General features: G+C 35.2%; 1 protein-coding gene across 1 annotated transcript; it reads left to right on the plus strand.

Annotated features, from left to right (window-relative positions):
* Nucleotides 1-744: 744 nt before the first annotated feature.
* LOC114273670 (uncharacterized) lies at nt 745-2,526 on the plus strand. The gene is made up of 3 exons (XM_028215468.2): nt 745-1,964; nt 2,059-2,130; nt 2,240-2,526. Exons 1-3 carry the CDS (start codon nt 1,269-1,271, stop codon nt 2,243-2,245), a joined length of 774 nt encoding a protein of 257 aa, XP_028071269.1. The 5' UTR covers nt 745-1,268; the 3' UTR covers nt 2,246-2,526.
* The last annotated feature ends 15,933 nt before the right edge of the window (nt 2,527-18,459 follow it).

An 18,459-nucleotide genomic window follows, 5' to 3' on the forward strand; every position in this document is an offset into this window, starting at 1 on the left:
TTTAACAAATTAATAAAATCAAAATTTGATATATATATATTTTTATCAAGTTAGCTTTGAAAAATAAGTTTTAAAAACTCAAATTTTATTTTTTGGTAAATTAAAATTTTTGTTTTTGTGAATTATATATTTTTTGGTAACTTGAAAATTAAAAAAATAAGAATAAAGATTGAGAGTTTTAATTTTGAAATTTTAAAGAAAGCTCTAAGGCCCTGTTTGTTTGGGGTTATAGGGAGGGGATTAAGTTTAATAGTGAGGAGGGGATTGAGAATGGAGTGTTTGTTTTGAGAGATAGGGAGAAGACTAGTAATTCCTTGGGACTAGTAAGGAGGAGGAAGGGGGATTGGTAAGGAGAAGGTGGAGATAGTATTAGAAAAATAGTGAGGGGATTAAAAATTTTTTTATTATTTTTTATTTTTTATATATTAGAATTTTTTTTTAAATATTAATGTTTAATTTTTATATTTTTTATTTGTTTTATTATTTTATATAAAAATAATTTAACAATTCCTCACTATTAATCCCCTCACTATTAATTCCCTCCATTCTATCTCCCAAAATAAACGAGACCTAATAATATGATAAAGAGTGAGGTCCACATATAATATAATATATATGCTTATATATATATATATATATATTTTTATCACATCATTAGAACTCTCTTTAGAGTTGAAAATTAGAATTTTCTACCATTATTAAAAAAAAATAATAATGTAAAAAGTCAAAATGTAAAATAGAGACAAAAGGATGTAAATAGAACAACCCGTCTCTCTTCATACCAGTGCCTGAGCTGTCTCTCCTCACATTTAACTCTTCTCATTTTCATAATCCCAATCCCCATCCCAACCCATCTCTTCTCTCTCACTTCTCCTCTTCCTCAAGCCATCTCTCTCTCTCTCTCTCTCTCTCTCTCTCTCTCTCTCTCTCTACATTAATCTTTCCTTTGCAATTCTGTCCTTTTTAGGGTTTTTATTGTCTCCATTCAGGCTTCACCTCTTCAAAGATTGTATATATACACACACACACACACACACACATATGCCTACATATACCTTGTACATACACCTCTTCAAAGAAGCACTTCATCCCTTCTGCTTCTCTCTCTACAATTCACCTGTTTTTTTGATCAATGAAAATCTCTGTAAAACCGATGTAAGAAGATAAAAACCTTCGCATCTCTCTCTAGAAAATTCTCTCTTTTTTCTTCAAAATTTCAGTGATTTATGGTGTTTTTGTTATTCGGATTGTGAAATCTGAATTGGAAAATGGCCTCACCTGTTCCAGCCAAGTCTCAACCTCTTCACAACTTCTCGTTGCCGCACTTGAAATGGAACAAGAACCACACAAACAATCACCACCGCGGCCGCAGGCCCGCCGACTCATCGCCGCCGTTGGATTCGGCTCTCCTGCAATCTCCGCCGCCGCGACAATCTCCGATGCGCGATTATTCGGCCTCCGAGTCGGAATCCGAGAATCGGAATCAGAAAATCGAGAAATCGCAGAAGAAATCGGCGGAGGCGTCGGATGTTGAGGGTAGTGGAGCTAAAGAAGGCAGATCGAAGATCTGTATTCGGCTCCGAACAAAGAACAAGTCTGAAGATGTTCAGAATGAAGGAAAAACAGCTACTGAAGAAGGAGAAGCGGAAGAATTGGTGGCCAAGACATGGAATTTGAGGCCGAGAAAGCCTATTCGCAATCTGTCGAATGCGAATGGAGGTGTATCGAAAGCTATTTCACCGTCGTCGCAGGAGAACAAAGCTCAATTGCAACAAGAGTCTGGTGGTTTGTTGCGAAGCGCTGCTGAAGCGGAGGCAACAGAGAAGAGTGAGAAGAAGAAGAAGAAGAGGTTCTCAATTTCGCTTTCTCGCCGTGAGATTGAAGAGGATATCTTTTCGTTGACTGGTTCAAAACCAGCTCGGAGGCCAAAGAAGAGAGCTAAGATTGTTCAGAAACAACTCGATGTAAGAATTTAACCATTCTATGATTATTTTTCAAGTTTATTTTGTGTTTTCTTTTTTCTGATTAATTTGGCTTTTGGAATATATATTTTTGCAGAATCTGTTTCCTGGTATGTGGTTGGCTTCAATAACCCCTGATACATACAAAGTCCCTGACCCTCCTTTAAAGGTATATAACTGTTTAAGATTACACAGAGTCTTTGAATTTTAGTTTTGAACTTTGACGGTTTGATCTTTTAATTTTGTGGGTTTTGAGAATATGATTATGTTGCTTGCAGGGTTAGATAAAATAGATGCAGATTGTGATCCTTCGAATGTCTTCTGGAAGTTTAAAGGCTAAAAACTTCCAAATTTTGTGACCTCATTCAAAGGTATTACCGACCAAAATCAGAAAAGATGGAAGGAGAAATGAATAAATGTATCTTGTTAGTGTTTCTTTTTATCTATTTTCCGATGAGCTCAACAAATTGATTTGTAAGGCTCGTCGTTTTTTAGTTTCTATAAGAAGTTGCAGATGTACATATGAATTATCTAATGGCTTTTATAATACATCTTTTCTTTTAAACCTTTATCTTGTTTTTGTTAAGGACTTGTTTCTTGATTGCATAACATGTTGGAATGTATTCACCCAACAAAACATGTTGGAATGCAAATAGCTGGGGTGCGCAGCTGAGAGTGCTCGTTTTGATAGCATCTTTGTTTATCTTAAAAAAGCTATTTTTGTGAAGGAGACGTTGGTTTGCTTATGAATTTGAGAAATAATGTGAAAATTTTAATGCATGAGATCTTCAGCTTGATTTAGTTATCCACCAATTATCTGCTGCGGTTTAAAATATTGTAATTAATGAAGTAGTTTTTCCGGTTTTTGTTATGGATGTCTATAGTTAGTATTGACGGATTATACTTTCCATATACGCTATCTAAGTTGTGGACAATGTCGTATTTATTAGACGTGGAAGTAAGCTGAGATTTGATGATGTTTCTATTTTGTTTTTGCTTGAGGTGTATGTACACGCGCCGACAATTTAATTTTTGGGAATCTAGGAGACATTTGTACTTTAATGTTCTATGCACACATGCCGACATTTATGGCTTGGGGAAATCTATTTATGTATGGGGGAATCTAGGAGAGGTTTTTACTACATATGCCAAGTTGTACGTTGTCGGCAACCTAGGAGATTAGTTGGTAACAAATGAACCTGTGTTTGCATTTACTTGAGAATTATAAAGTTTCTGGGATTCCCAGAAAATTAAGTGCCAGGACAAGGACCAATATTGTGATCAATATTATAAAGTTAGAAAAGTGGCTTATTTTTATATGGTGTAGATCAATATTGTGAATTCGAGCTGCATTGAGTAGCAGGACAAGGACCGTCTAGATTGTTGACCCCTTCTTTGTTGGAAAAACTGGCTGTACTATACTATCTGGATTTGGTTGCATTTGAAAGGCCATGTTGAACTGAAGTTCTTCTTGTTGAAAGATACATTTGAAGCACATGGTTGATGTAGGGTTTATTATCAAATTTGACAAGGATTTTCTTTTTTATTGAGAAGTAAATATAGGGTTAATGGTCTTTCTATGAACAACTTGCCTTTCTATAGGCATTCATAAATTGTTAAAAGATTTTTCTGTGGTGGCTGTTTTTGTGCTATGAACTCTAGTCGGAAGTCATCTGATTAGCACTGAAGTAACTCCACTGTCTCTTCCTATTATTGAGGAGTGAGGACCTTTAGAATTGCTTATCGTCTTCATACTACTTTTATATCTCCTGCACCTCAGTCTTCTTAGTCCATTTATTTCATTTTAATGTGGTGTAGATTGTAGTTGGGTAGAGGATGAATTTAGAGCACTTCATTTTTCACTCTTTTCAATGTTGATCAATGATGTGTTTCATGGGTTAGAGAACTCGCTGGGTTTTAAACATTGGATGTATTATGGAATAGCCTTTTCCAGCCTTGGGCAAGTTGCTTATGAGAAAAATTGTTGACCAGGAGAAAAAAAAGAGCGAGATTTTTTTTCTCTCTCATGATAATAGAATCACCAGTGGTGTGCTGCTAATGAATGTGAATGTCTATAACAGTGTGGGGAGAACAAAGTTGAAAGGAAGAGCGGTCTGGGAGGTGGAGGGAGATAGAAGTTGGGGAAGGTAGGTCTTATTCTAGTGTATCTAACTAGATACTATGTTTACATGTGGTCTTATTTACAATTAGGTATAGACATACTGCGAATTGCTTTTTGCATCTCTCTCCTTATTTGGGACACTATTCACTCTTTGAGCGTCTATTGAATTGAGAAATAGCTAGGTTGAATAATTGCGAACTAATCTTAAAGGTCGGTTCCTACTGTTCATTTCACGTAGTAGCCTGCCTTGGAAATTGTAAAGTCAATTAGGTAGAAGATCTAATCATGTTGATATAATTGCTTCTCTCTGTTCCTTGTTATAGATTGAATTTGTTTCAGTTGGCAAATATCTAAAATACTCTTTCTATCTACCACTGTTCCCTCTCTGAATGTTCATTGTCTCATATTGTTCATCTAATTGTTTGCATGTTGTAATGCTGTTGTGTTCTGTTAAAGAGAAAAAGGATAAATAGAGTTGTGATTGAAGTGAAATGTGTGGGAAACATGGTGTAATTCAGTTTGAAAAGTCGGAACGAGTCAAATGTTTATTGGAAAATTAAATAGGAAAATAGGAAAATGCATGGGAATGATATTTTAGGTGTCTGTTATCAATAATAAGTTAAATAGGAAAATGCATGGGAATTTATTGGTACAAGTATTTAGAAGGAAAGTACTCATACTTTGGTGTGTAGAGAAGCTCATCTTTGTATGAATTAACTGGAAACTAATGCATTAACCTGTTCCCATAACATGTTCTAGGTGAATTGGCTGATTTGTAGCTTTGTTTGGTATGTCATTTCTGTGAGTACACCCTAGGGCAGTGAAAATTTAACCAAACTTTTTTTTTTAATAAAAAAAACTCAATTTTAAAAAAAGAGAAATAAATCAAACAAGGTTAGAATTGCAAACAATATACCTTCAAAATTTAAAAGCTTAAACTAGCAAAAAACGGAAGCCGGTCACTGGGGGCGTCGTAGCCTTCCTCACTCTGGAAGCCTTCAACGAAAGCCATTTAATTCAGTAGAGTCCAAGGCAGTACTCTCAAGGGTGACTCCATCTTAAGGCTGATGGGTCCTAACCCCCCATCAAGCCTTGATGATCTGTAAAGGAAAAAAGAAAAAAATTATACTATAAATATTTAGTTAGATATAACGGGTCTAAAAAGATAAGGACCCTTTCCAATATTACTCCTGACGATGGGGTCTGAAAAGAAATATGTTAAGCGGGACGTCTATTGCCATAAAATACATAAACAAAATATTTTCCAACACCATATAATTTTAGATGAAATTGTAGAGGCCGATGTAATAAGCTCTAAAAATGAAAAAGATAAAGAATATCCAATGAAAATTTAAAAATTCCACTAAAAACTCTTTAAAATTAGGATTGAGCCAAAAAATATAAAAAAAAATTACAAACTGATTCGATCCAATTTAGTCTTTGTTTTTAAAATAGGCAGATCATACTTCATGGTTGGGTCCGTAATTTTATAATTACAAATCCATTTTGAAACCAAACTATACTGTTTCGATATATATATATATATATATAATTTGTCAACTACCATAAATATTCAAATATCTTATTAGTATTAAATATATATGCATAAGTTACATCTTTCTACTTTTACAAGTATGTTATTTATATAGTGGTAAAACTAATTTTAAACATTCATCTAAACAATTCTGAAGTTGTAAATTATATTTTGTGATCATATTGTGAATGATGACAATGCTATAAAAATCATGATTTCAAATTGAACCGAACAACATTTAGTGTTTTGGTTGGGTTCGGTTCCAAGACTTTCATGGTTTGATTTGGTTTTAAGATTTTCATAGTTCAGCATGGTTCCAAATTTCAAAGAACGGGTAATAATTATTTAGTTCTAGTTTACTTCTAAATTAAATCAATCTGAATCATGTTTACCCCTATTAAAAATTATTTTTTTCAATTAAATTTTTTTTAATTGAAATTTTAAATTATTTATATTTATTTTTAAATTTTTTAGAGTTTTTATTTATTTTATTTTTTTTCTAAGTAGAGGTTTTAACAAAAACTGTTTTTGTTAGCATCTTGAAACCTTTCTGCCTCATTATGTCAAGTGTTAATATTTCTATTAAAAAAAAAAAATTAATTAGGTTAAGAAGAGAATGAGATTTGAGCATAAAAACCTTACAATTCTTAGTTATTTATTTTTATACATATACCAACGGCTACTATATATATATTTACAAAAAAAATGAAAAGATAAAAAATGTTTTGTAAACAATAAGCCCATGAAATAGGACTGACCCATACACCACAGAAAGCCCACCCGAGGCCTTTCGTAGAATACAAAAAAGAAATGTAAAAAACAAAAGGGAAGAACGTGGAGATGGAAGAAATAGGAGTTGGGGGAGGAGTGGGAGGTGGCGGAGGAGGGTACTGGTGGTGGAGCGCCGCAAGCACCGCCCAATTGGCTCTGGGAATCAAATTCTACCGCAAAGGCTTCTCCGGCGACTCTCGTTTCATGCCTTTGAAAGCCTTCTCCGTCGCCTCTCTCTTCGTCGGCGCCACCGCCTCCGCCGCCGTCGCCTTCCTCCATTCCTCTGGAATCCACTCGGTACGCCTCTCTCTCTCTCTCTCTCCGAGTCAATTTCTGGAGGAACCTAACCTATGTATTCTGTATAAACCCTAAGAAGAACATTAACTATATGGTGTAAAACTAGGCACTGAATATCACTCCATGGACTCAGAAAAATAAAATTTATAATTACTGTTAATTTCACTTTTCTTCCCTAAATTATCATCATTTTTTTCATTTCATCACTTAAGTACTGATTTCGTCTATGGTGTTGCTATATTGAGTTCCTAAATTTGGTTCATGTGGTCCGATTAGAGACGATTGTGCAAATCACTAACAGTTGAAGTCTAATTTGATGGTCAAAATGATAATTTTTTTTTTATGATTTGGTTTGGAGGACAACTTAAATTATATAAGCAAATATCTATTAAATTAGTTGTGAGGTATGATTTGTTCAAAATTGGAAGAAACATGAGTATTTTATTGTATGATTTATGTTGTTTACGTTTTGATTTTTTCCCCCCATCAAATTAGAATTTGTATAATCGTCTTTTATTGATTTCTACAAATTGTATTTAATTTGACCACATGAACTGGAAAAAAAAAAAAAAAACTTTAGAGACTAAAGTAAATGAAATTGATAGGTTAGGGACAAAATGAAAAAATGGTGATAGTTTAGGGGATAAAAGTTAAATTAGCCCTTACAATTATTATACCTTTTGTAGTCTGAATGTTGTCTTCAAAATGTGATGTTTGTGGAGGGTACAGAAGTTGAGTTGGGTCCGGGGTATGGGAGAGAGAGAGAGATACAGATACCTCGGAGGATTTTTTTGTCATTTATTGATCCGAATTGTTAGTAAGTTTAAAAATAAAATAAAATAAAATAAAAACTAGAGTTGTAACTCAATGATGCGATCATATGAGTGTTTTAGGATCTATACTTTTCTAATTTTATTTTTGAAGTGGATTTGTAAATATCAGATTTTAACATATCATTACACTGCCTTTTTGTGCGGTTGGGTGTTTGGGCGGGTGGATCCAGATTTGTTTACCTTTTTGGACCTTTTAAATGATGTGATTGGCTGATTTGTTTAGTTTTGTTTGTTTTTGTGTATGGTGCTCTTTTCTTGGGGGTGCCGTTTTGTATTCTTTTGCATCTCCTTAATACTTTAGTTTCTTAATAATATTCTTATTTATCAAAAAAAAAAAGAAAAAAATATTATTACGCTGCCTAATAGTTACTGAAGCCTCACGATGCACAAGGTACCAAAGTTTCATAGAGCTTAAAGATTCAAAGTCACGATTTTTGCTTAAAAACCTGATATCTTTCTCTTTTTGATCAATATCGAAGTCTCTCTCATACTGAAACTCATAAATTTAGAGAAATTTTCTATTATCTGCGAAGAATAAACACAGAAACCCTCTCAATTTTCCAAGTCACCAATCGAAAAATAGAAAGTGGTGGAGAATTTATTGTCATCCCCCAAACCAGTCCAATAACCCATGCAATTGAATCAATCTCTCACAACCCCGCGTAGCCAACCCAACCATGCCCTCTCCTTCAAACATCTCTCAATCCCCATCAACTGACACCCCACGAATCCCGCCCGCCCTCCCTTGCTCCTTATCCTCAAACCACTCAATGATAGCAACATACAATGTGATTTCAAATAACAAGAGTTAAAAATGTGATATCTCTCTCTCTCTCTCTCTCATCAATATTCGAAATCTCTCTTATATTGAAACTCAGAAATTCAAAGTAAATTCCATATGATTTAGCGAAGAACAATCACTGAAACCCTCTCAATTTCCCGAGTCACCAAAACCAATCCAACAATCCAGTACGATTGAATCTTAGTAGCAGGAATCGTTACAGTAGGTAAGGATTTTCCGGAAGAAACGCGATTTTGCGTTCCCAAATCAAAATCGGGTAAGAAACGCGATTCTTTAGAGGGAAAATCACGATTTTTTTGGGAGAGAAACGCGATTCTATCCAAGAAGGGATCAATGATGAAAAAAATCAAACAACTCCCGAAGAACAAAAAAAAAAATCCGAAGTAGATTTGGGCATAGATCTAAAGATATGGATCTGATCGAAGGAAAAAAATAAATAAAAAGATAATTTTTTTCAAAATCAGATGTGGGCTAGAAGAAGAAGAACAACAACAACGACGACGACGACATACCTTTCGGAAAAAAAGATGAAGCGAAACAGACCGAGAGAGAAGTCGAAGGAACAAATCAACCTAGTAATTGAAGACAGAAGATGACATAGCTGAGCTGCCCCACTTGCTCTATGTATCTTTCTTTTTTTTATATATATTTTATTTTGACCTAGCATATGGTCATGGGCTGCAGTTAAAATGTTCAATGGGCTTCATTGGGCCTATAGCTTACAGATTCAAAAAATAGTGGATACCAATTATAATACAATCACAGTCCATTAAAAAACATACATATTATATTATATAAAAAATAAATAAATAAATAAACAGGCATATTTCTGTTCTCTCTCTCTCTCTCTCAAAAGATATTTAATTAATATATATGTCAATTATAATATATATATGTCATATATCAATAAAAATAACTATTTATAAATCATATTTATTTATAATATATGTCAATTAAAAATTAAAAATATATATATAAATAAATTAAAAATATTATCAATAAAAATAATATATAAGATAAAAAAATAATAAATATATTTAAATGAAACATAAATGTTGTTTTATTAAATAAAATATAATAAATTTTATTCCAATATAATGACTAGTGTTCTAAAAAATACCATTCCACTACTTTTATTTGTTATTCATTTTTAAAAAATATTTTTTATGTTGTATTTAAGTAATTAAATATTACATAAAAATAAAAAATTTATAACATATATATGTTAATTAAAAAAAATTTAAAAAATGTTTATATAGATAAATTAAAAATATTTCGATAAAAATAATATATAAGCGCTCTCAAACTACGACTCCTTTACATGGCCACGCTTCCCCACTCCCGCTCCCGCTTCGTGCAACTAAGGATTGAATCAATTTCTAACCTGGTACAATTGTTACTTCCCCAAAAACATATTTAGGGATACCAATTCCTTAGAAACCAAATATTTAGGCTGTGTTTGGTTGTGATTTCAAAATGTAATTCAACGTGGTAGTTTGAGTATGTTGTTTGGATGGAGCTGTGGAATTAATTTTCCACAGCTCTGCAAAACGCTCTGTCTATTCTGTCAAAACTGAGCGCGTGTTTCAATTTTTTTTTTTCAAAATGGGACATCCAGCCGGTTGACCGGAATAGTGATTTTTTTTTTTTTTCAATTGATATATAGTCGAAAAAAATATTTTTTGAAATTTTTAAAATTTTTTATGTGCTTTAAAATAATTTTGAGTTGTATGAGTTGTAAATTTTTGTATCAAATTTCAAATGTCACATCAACAATTCCCCACTCAAATCAAAACTCTTTTCAAAATTATTTTTAAAACTCTTTACCAAACAAATTTTCTACACTCAAATCATAATTCCACAATACACAAACTCAAAATACAATTCATACTCTCAAATCACATTTACAAAACTCTACCAAACACTACCTTAGTTTCTATACAACCAACCTCCGTACAAATATTTGTTGTAGGTAGTGGAGGCTAAATTTCTTGGAACGATTTGGCTGACTGCGCCCAAAACCACAATTGTAGCTCCGGTACTCTGAATTCTTGACAAAGGTTTTTGCGTTCTGGGCTTGTTTGGAATTTTTAGGGTTGTATCAAAATTTTCATTTTTGTTTTCTGTTAAAATCCACCTACTCTCCACCTACTTCACCCACTTAAACCTACTCCACTAAACCTAACCCACTACACCACTACCACCTCACCTACTCCACTAAACCTAACCCACTACACCACTACCACCTCCACTTCACATACTCCTTACCTACTACACACTCACCCTCTTCTATATATAGGAATCATGAATCATTGTAATAAAAATAAAAATATCAATCAATAATAATACATACAATTTATTCTCTCTCTTTCTCTATACATTATTTCTTACATGGTATCAGAGCTGGTTTAAAACCTAGTATTTTCGCTTCCCCGGCGGGCGGCAACCTCACCTTAGCCGCCCGCCGGACCTCAACCTATTCCGCTGATAAAATCAACAAAGATTTGTGCAACTGTAGTCATGTGTGAGGCTGATGGAGAAGAATTCTTCACCTCATATGACGAGACAGTCTGGAACTGGAAACACTGCAACATTCTGCTCTGAAATTCTGCAGCAGCTAGATTATAGCTTGGTTGAGTGCCAAGCTTTGGTTCTTCCACCCACTCTTGAACTTGCCCAGCAAAGTGTGAAGGTTCATGCTTGTGTTGGAGGGACTAGTGTGCGCGAAGATCAGCGCATTCTCTCCAGTGGGGTTCATGTTGTTGTTGGTACTCCTGGTCGTGTGTTTGACATGTTGCGGGGACAATCACTTCGCCCTGTTTACATCAAAATGTTTGTCTTGGATGAAGCTGATGAAATGCTGTCACGAGGTTTTTAAAAATCAGATCTATGATATTTTCCAGTTGCTGCCACCCAAAATCCAGGTTGGGGTGTTCTCAGTTGCTGCCACCCAAAATCCAGGTTGGGGTGTTCTCTGCCACAATGCCACCAGAGGCTCTTGAAATCACCAGGAAATTCATGAATAAGCCTGGAAAGAGAAAAAGCTCATACTAGGATTTGCGAAGTGATTCGCTGCAGGAATTTTGGCTTTGGATGAAACCCTTACCATACTCCACTCATTCTCTCCAACTGTTCTAACTTTTTATTTTTATTATTATTATTATTATTATATCAAATAATCAATGCACTCATGTTCCCCACTAACAGTGTCCACTTTTGACCCAAACCATTTTCAATCCATTATTTCTCCTTCACCTTTTGCACCCCACTCACCGACTCTCTCTCCACTTTATCACATGGGTTTGTCCCTCTCTTTCCTCCATTTGATTTCAAAAATCACTTATTTTTATTTATTTTTTCCAAGTCACTTTTCCTCTTTTTTAAATACCCCACTTTATTTTGAAACAATCGCACTGATGTTTTTCATATAATCCATCTATAAATATTTTTTATCTATTTTCTTTCTCCCTTGTTTTCTTTCATTTTATTTTTATTTTTATTTTTTCAACAAAACACTCCCAAAACAAAAACAAAAACAAAAAAAAAAAAAAAAAAAACAACATTTTACAAACTTGTCATTTCTTCATGCCGGGGATCAACCCCGATCAGCATTTTACACCATAAAAATAAAAAAAAAATAAAAAAAATAAAAATAAAAAAACACAAAACAAAACAAAACACAACCAACACAAATCGGAACAGTGGGATTTTTCTTCTCGCCTATTCCGCCGGTCTTTTCTTCTTGTCACCGTCTTGGGCGGCCCTTGCCGGTGTTGCCTCCGTGTTTCCCACTCCACTGGGCATGATCACTACTCCCTGCTCCTCCACTGCAGCATATGGCGGCCCTCCAAATCGGAACATAAAACTGGCCTTCCGCTTCAGCTCCTTGTTTTCCGCCTTTAGCACACTTATCTCTGCTCGCGCATCCTTATACATGCGTTGGAGCAGAGCCAGCTGGGAGTTTAATTGCTGCACCTCATTTGTCCTACTCTGCAGCCGGTGCGACAAGTTTGTGACCGCCGTCATGGACTCCACACATGCCTTCAAAGTATACTGATTAGCCTCCACATCCGTTTGCACTGCCATTTTTTGCTCCACCGACCGCATCGGAAAGTTCAACGGAGCAAACTCCGGGGCGCTTGGTTGAGGTTCCAGTGCCACCGCACCAGTTTTCTCTCTTGTTGACTCGTTGAGGTCTGGAAAGAGAGTGAGCAGACTCCGGGAAGACGAGGCCATTTTCTGGGCAACAGAGTGTTACAGAATATCTCTCGCAACAGAGTGTTACAGACTCTCTCTCTCAGCACAACGAAGAGTTTTTTCAAAGGATTTTCAGAAGTTTTTTGTCTGCCTCAGCCTCTGCCTCAACCTTGGTTTAAATAGCCAGGGCCGATCCGCGCCTCGCGCGCCACTTGCCGACAGACGGGCGCGCCAACCAAGGTACTCACGTGCCTCGCCATCATGTCCGGCACACCTTTTGATGAATTGGGCACGCCTTTTGATGGCACGCCTTTTTATGGATTGGGCACGCCTTTTGATGGCACGCCTTTTGAAAGATTGGGCACACCTTTTGAGGGTGCGACTTTTTAGGGGTCCGACAAGACTCTGTAAACTGTCCCGACATAGATTCCGGTTAGTTTCTACAAGGGTCCGACAAGATCTGTAAACTGTCCCGACATAGATTCCGGTTAGTTTCTACAAGGGTCCGACAAGACTCTGTAAACTGTCCCGACATTGATTCCGGTTAGTTTCTACAAGGGTCCAGCAAGACTCCGTAAACTGTCACAACAACTGTCACCACATTGTTTGCTACAACGGTCCGACATGACCCCATAAACTGTCTTCTACAACGGTCCGACATGACCCCATAAACTGTCTTCTACATCGGTCTGACACCACCATACAGTGTCCTCTACCACGTTATGACACCCCCATACAGTGTCATCTACAACGTTATGACACCACCATACAGTGTCCTCTACAACGTTATGACACCACCATACAGTGTCTTCACCAATGGTCTGACACGACCATACAGTGTCACCTATCCTCTTTTATTTTTATGTATTTTCTTGTTTTGTTACTCTCTCCAAACTCAAGTTGGTTAGTTCCTATCCCCCTTGAGTTTGCGGGGGGCTGTTAAAATCCACCTACTCTCCACCTACTTCACCCACTTAAACCTACTCCACTAAACCTAACCCACTACACCACTACCACTTCACCTACTCCACTAAACCTAACCCACTACACCACTACCACCTCCACTTCACATACTCCTTACCTACTACACACTCACCCTCTTCTATATATAGGAATCATGAATCATTGTAATAAAAATAAAAATATCAATCAATAATAATACATACAATTTATTCTCTCTCTTTCTCTATACATTATTTCTTACATTTTCCATCATATTGTATTTACCAGAATAATCACTCTGCACAGTTTGGGCTTAATTCTGGTGAACTAGTTGTTTTGGTTTATGGGTGGCTTATTGCTAGTGTACTTCACCATAGTTTTTTCCATTGTAGTGTTTAATCAAACTTTTTGTTGTATATGTTTATATATGTAGAATTGTGTATATATGTCTATGTATATATATGTACAATTAAAAATGTAATAAAATTATAAATTATGTTAAAAAGTTAAAAGCAAGTTATAAAATAGAGTATTTGGATTAATATGTAGTTTAATTGGTTGATATGTGATTAAAGTAAAAAAAAATGTGTATAATAGAAAATAGAGAATAAGAATATAGCAAAGGGGTTTTAAGGTCATTTGTTCCTTGTGGTTAATGGAGTTAGCATTGTTTTTTAATTCAAAACCACATGTGGTCTCTTTGGCTATTTTTAAACGATGGGGAGGTTAAGTGCTCTAGTGTAGGGCCAAACCACAAGGGGATAAAATGGATTTTGCCTAATTGAAAATGGCAGAGAACTAGTTATCATCACCAAAATCAATCTAATAACCCAATGCGATTGAATCAATCTCTCACTACCCGATTATACCTTCTCTCTCAACCCTACCATGGTTTCTCTTTCAAACATCTCTCAATCCCCATCAATTGACATCCCACAAATCTCTTCCTCCTTTCTTCTTCAAAATCATTCAATAACAATAGTGGACAATGTAATTTCAAATTACGTGTTTAAGCAAAGGCTTTTAACATGAGTTAAAAACGTGATCTCTCTCCCTCTCTCTCTTCAATCAATATTTGAAGCTTCTCTCGTATTGAAACTCAAAAATTCAGAGAAAATTCCCTAATATATGGCAAAGAATAATCACCAAAACCGTCTCAATTTTACCAGTCACCAATCAAAAAATAGAAAATGTCGGAGAGTTCATTGTCCCTAAAACCAATCCAACAAGTCAATGCATCGAATCAATCTCTCACAACCCAACTATGCCGCCTTCTTCAAACATCTGAAAATCCCCGGCAATTGACATCCCACAAATCTCGCGTTGATGAAGGTGCAAATCTCCTGCCCAAGTTTCCTGTGTGCAAGCATGCTGGTGTTCTGCTCAAGGATAGCTCGTGGGTTATGGGGAAGACAAAAAGGCATCTGTCAGTTGATGTATGTGCATGTTTTGTTGTATATGCATATTTTGTGATGTTGTTTTGCAAGTGCACGTGGGTGAGGCCGGTTTGTACATGGGTTTGTTAATTACTTCCCTGTTATTGTTGAATTGTGGCTCTGTTTGGTCCCAATTCGTGGTGTAAATTGTATGGGCCAGTGTATAATCCCCTCTCTTCCTCAAATCGCTCAAAAACAATAGCAGACAATGTGATTTGGAATCACATTTTTAAGCAAAGGCTTAAAAGCGTGGTTAATAACTCTCTCTCTCTCTCTCTCTTTGTGATCAACATTCGAAGTCTCTGTCATATTGAAACTTAGAAATTCAGAAAAAAAAATTCCCTATGATTTAGTGAAGAATTTGTTGTTCAATAACAATAGCATACAACATGATTTCGAATCACGTTTTTAAGCAAAGGCTTAAGCATGGTTAATAACGTGGGTTATAAATGTGACCTCTCTCTCTCTCTCTCTGAGATCAATATTCGAATCATACTAAAACTCATAAATTTAGGAAAAATTCCCTATGATTTAGCAAAAACACCGAAACCCTCTCAACTTTTCGTGTCACCAATCAGAATGTAGAAAATGACAAAGAATTCATTGTCGTCCCCAAAACTAATCCAATTATCCAACAATCCAATGGGATCGAATCAATTTCCCACAACCCAGCTAACCCAACCATGCTTTCTCCTTCCAACATCTTTCAATAGCCCATCAATTGACATCCCACAAATTTTGTCAAAACATTTAATTTCTGCTAGGGCATTGTAATGGTTGATGCCAGATCATATAGGCCTTGAAAGACATTACAAATGTGAAGTTAAAAAATTCATAAGCTCCAAATAAGGCTCACTAATAAATCCACAAGTACCTAAAAACTTCTACACAAATATTGAAGACCTAACAATGACTATTAGTTATCGGCTAAATAAATTGTATCTAGAAGGTATTCAAGTGCCTTAGCATCATGAATTCAAAAAAATCAACTATTACCATTTCTTCGTCTTTTGTTTTTTCTAGTCTTTTTTCTTTTCTTTTATTGGAAATTTTTATGTTGTTAAAGCTTCAAAGGTCTTATCAGTTAGATATTCAATGCATTAACAAAACATGTAGGTATAATTACAATCAATAATTAGTTGTAAAATTTGTTGTAGCTCTTGATTGGTTGGAGGTACCAGTGACTTTTTTTTTCTACTGAGTTTTCTTATAGCATAATGTTCTTCTTTGAGCAATGGGCCTTCATTTCTCTTTATATACCGCCACCACATTTTTTGTCTTATACTTCCATCTTAGAAGCCTACTCCTGCTCATTACTACTTTTTTAGATTCATCTAACTATATGTTTCTTTATTGTTTTTCGACTGTGGCAACTTGTTTTATTACATTCATTATTTGATTGTCAGTAGCCTTGTTTCTGTGTTATGTAATGGCCTTCACCACATAGAGGGCTCAGAATCTTGATTTTGAATCTATAAGATTATCGATCAAGCTTCATTAGGGAGTGGTTATGAAAATCTACAACAGATAGAGGCAACCATGGTAAAAAGGTGGTTGGAAGGTAAATGTGAGGTTCTCGTGGATAGTTGCATGATAAGAGGTCGAGGTTGCATGGGGTTGGCTTGTGGAAAGGGATCAGGAGGCATTGGATGACTGCCAAATCCTTTTGATTCTTGAAGAAAGGTGCTAGAGGAACCTAGGTTCCATCTGATGCGGTGTTTTTCGCTTGGATAATGGGATGGGGAGAATCTTGATGATTGACAATTAACCTTGGAGGGAAAAAGCACTCTTTAATCGGTGCTTCATGTGTAAAGGCATGGAGGAGACCATGGATTGCCTTGTCTATTATATAAGAGTTGTGGTCCATTTTGTTTTTACCTTATGGTGTTGCCTAAATCAACAGTAAATGGTAGCAAGGAGAATTTTGGTAGGAGGAGAGTGTGCAAAATGGTTGTTCCTTGCCTCATTTGGTGCATTTTGGGATGAAAGGGAGTGCTGATTTTGTGACCGTGTTGAGCTGTTGAGTGAAGTGGGATCCTTGTTTAGTTGGTGTATAGGAAAGAAAAATCCTCTTTAGATTCTTTCACGGACTTTGCAGGTAATGTAAAACGATTAAGCATTTGAGTCCCTTTCTCATGGGATGTGGTTTTTGTATGTTTTATATTTTGCATGTAAGCCACCCCTTTTTTGGTGCTTCTTCAATGGCTCTTTTTTTTTTTTTTATTATTATTTTTTTATTATTACATAAAAATATTATTGATAACTCCATGACAGAAATGAAAAAGAAATTAAAGATATTATTGCTAACTGAAACATATTGATTAGCCAGTTAGTGGAAATTAAGAAATTAAGGCCATGTTTGTTTGGGCGGACATGAGCTTGGGATTGAACTAATAGTCCAATAAAATTATTAATCCGATGTTTGGTTAAACAATTGAAGTACGGACTAATTATTTTAAACTTGACTATTAGTTAAGATAGGATACATAATCTAACGAATTTGTAATCCTAGGACTATTAATCATGGGAATGCTAATCCAGTCCGTCTAAACAAACATGGCCTAAGGGTATAAAAAGGTTTTGTAGGTATGGACATTGTCTGTTTTCCTTTTGTCAACTTGAAGCGTTTATTTTGGACCCAAGCATTAGCTTTATTTACACGAAACAGCCCTCCAAGTCTTGCTAAAAATATAATTAATACTCAGACTTTACCTTTCTTTAATCCATCATGATTGCCCATTTGAGATTGCATTTTCCTAGAGTTTACTTGTCTATTTCTTTTCCTTCCCTAGAATAATCTCATGGGCTGCATATTTTTTAGGTTGAAGACATCAAGCAAGTGGGTGCAAATATAAGAAATGGACTAAGGATTCCTCCAAGGGCCCAAGATAAATAGATGTTTTTTTAAAGAATTATTGTAGTTTCATTGCCTTCAAAGTTTTAATTATGGAGAGCTTGCCTTTGTCTCGACCTTAACCTATTGCTGAGTAGTTTTTTTCTTTCCTTTCTCGAGGCTGATGTATTTTTGTATGTTTTTACTACATCATTTATGTGCAGGATCTTCTTTTCGTTTTTTTCTTTTTCTTTAAACACATCCACCCTGGTTTTGGCAACACATTTGTGTTGATGTGCGGATAGATGATTCTCAACCCATCATCTTAATATAAAAGAAAAGAGAAAGATGGTCTGAAACAAAGAATATTTGGGTCCTAAACTGACGTGATTGATTGAGTTTGTAGATTGGGTGTCCAAAATTGAAATAGATTGCCAGGATGCACGAGATTTTTTTGTATGAAAGTTGTAATTTTTAACTTTTAAACTTTCGTTAACATTTTTAATGTAGCTTATGGTAAAATAGTTAAGCTGCCAAATAAGTAGATTTTATAAAGCTGGCTAGAGGATGTTTTTAATTGGAAATTTAGTTAAATATCTCTCATCTTTTTAAATATTGTCATCATGACTATAAATATTTAATGAGGGCAAAAAGATAATTACACTATAAAATAGTTTGCATCTTATTTAAACAAATATTGCAATGCTTTGCAATATGATCCAACTAGAAAA

This window comes from Camellia sinensis, chromosome 5, assembly GCF_055761805.1.
Source record: "Camellia sinensis isolate YWXY chromosome 5, ASM5576180v1, whole genome shotgun sequence".
Lineage (NCBI taxonomy): Eukaryota > Viridiplantae > Streptophyta > Magnoliopsida > Ericales > Theaceae > Camellia > Camellia sinensis.

Bases quoted from the DNA above. Each gene is read 5' to 3' on its own strand.
- LOC114273670 (XM_028215468.2), top strand. From the start codon at position 1,269: ATGGCCTCACCTGTTCCAGCCAAGTCTCAACCTCTTCACAACTTCTCG. The intron at 1,965-2,058 runs GTAAGAATTTAA...ATATTTTTGCAG, and splicing joins TTGTTCAGAAACAACTCGAT to AATCTGTTTCCTGGTATGTG.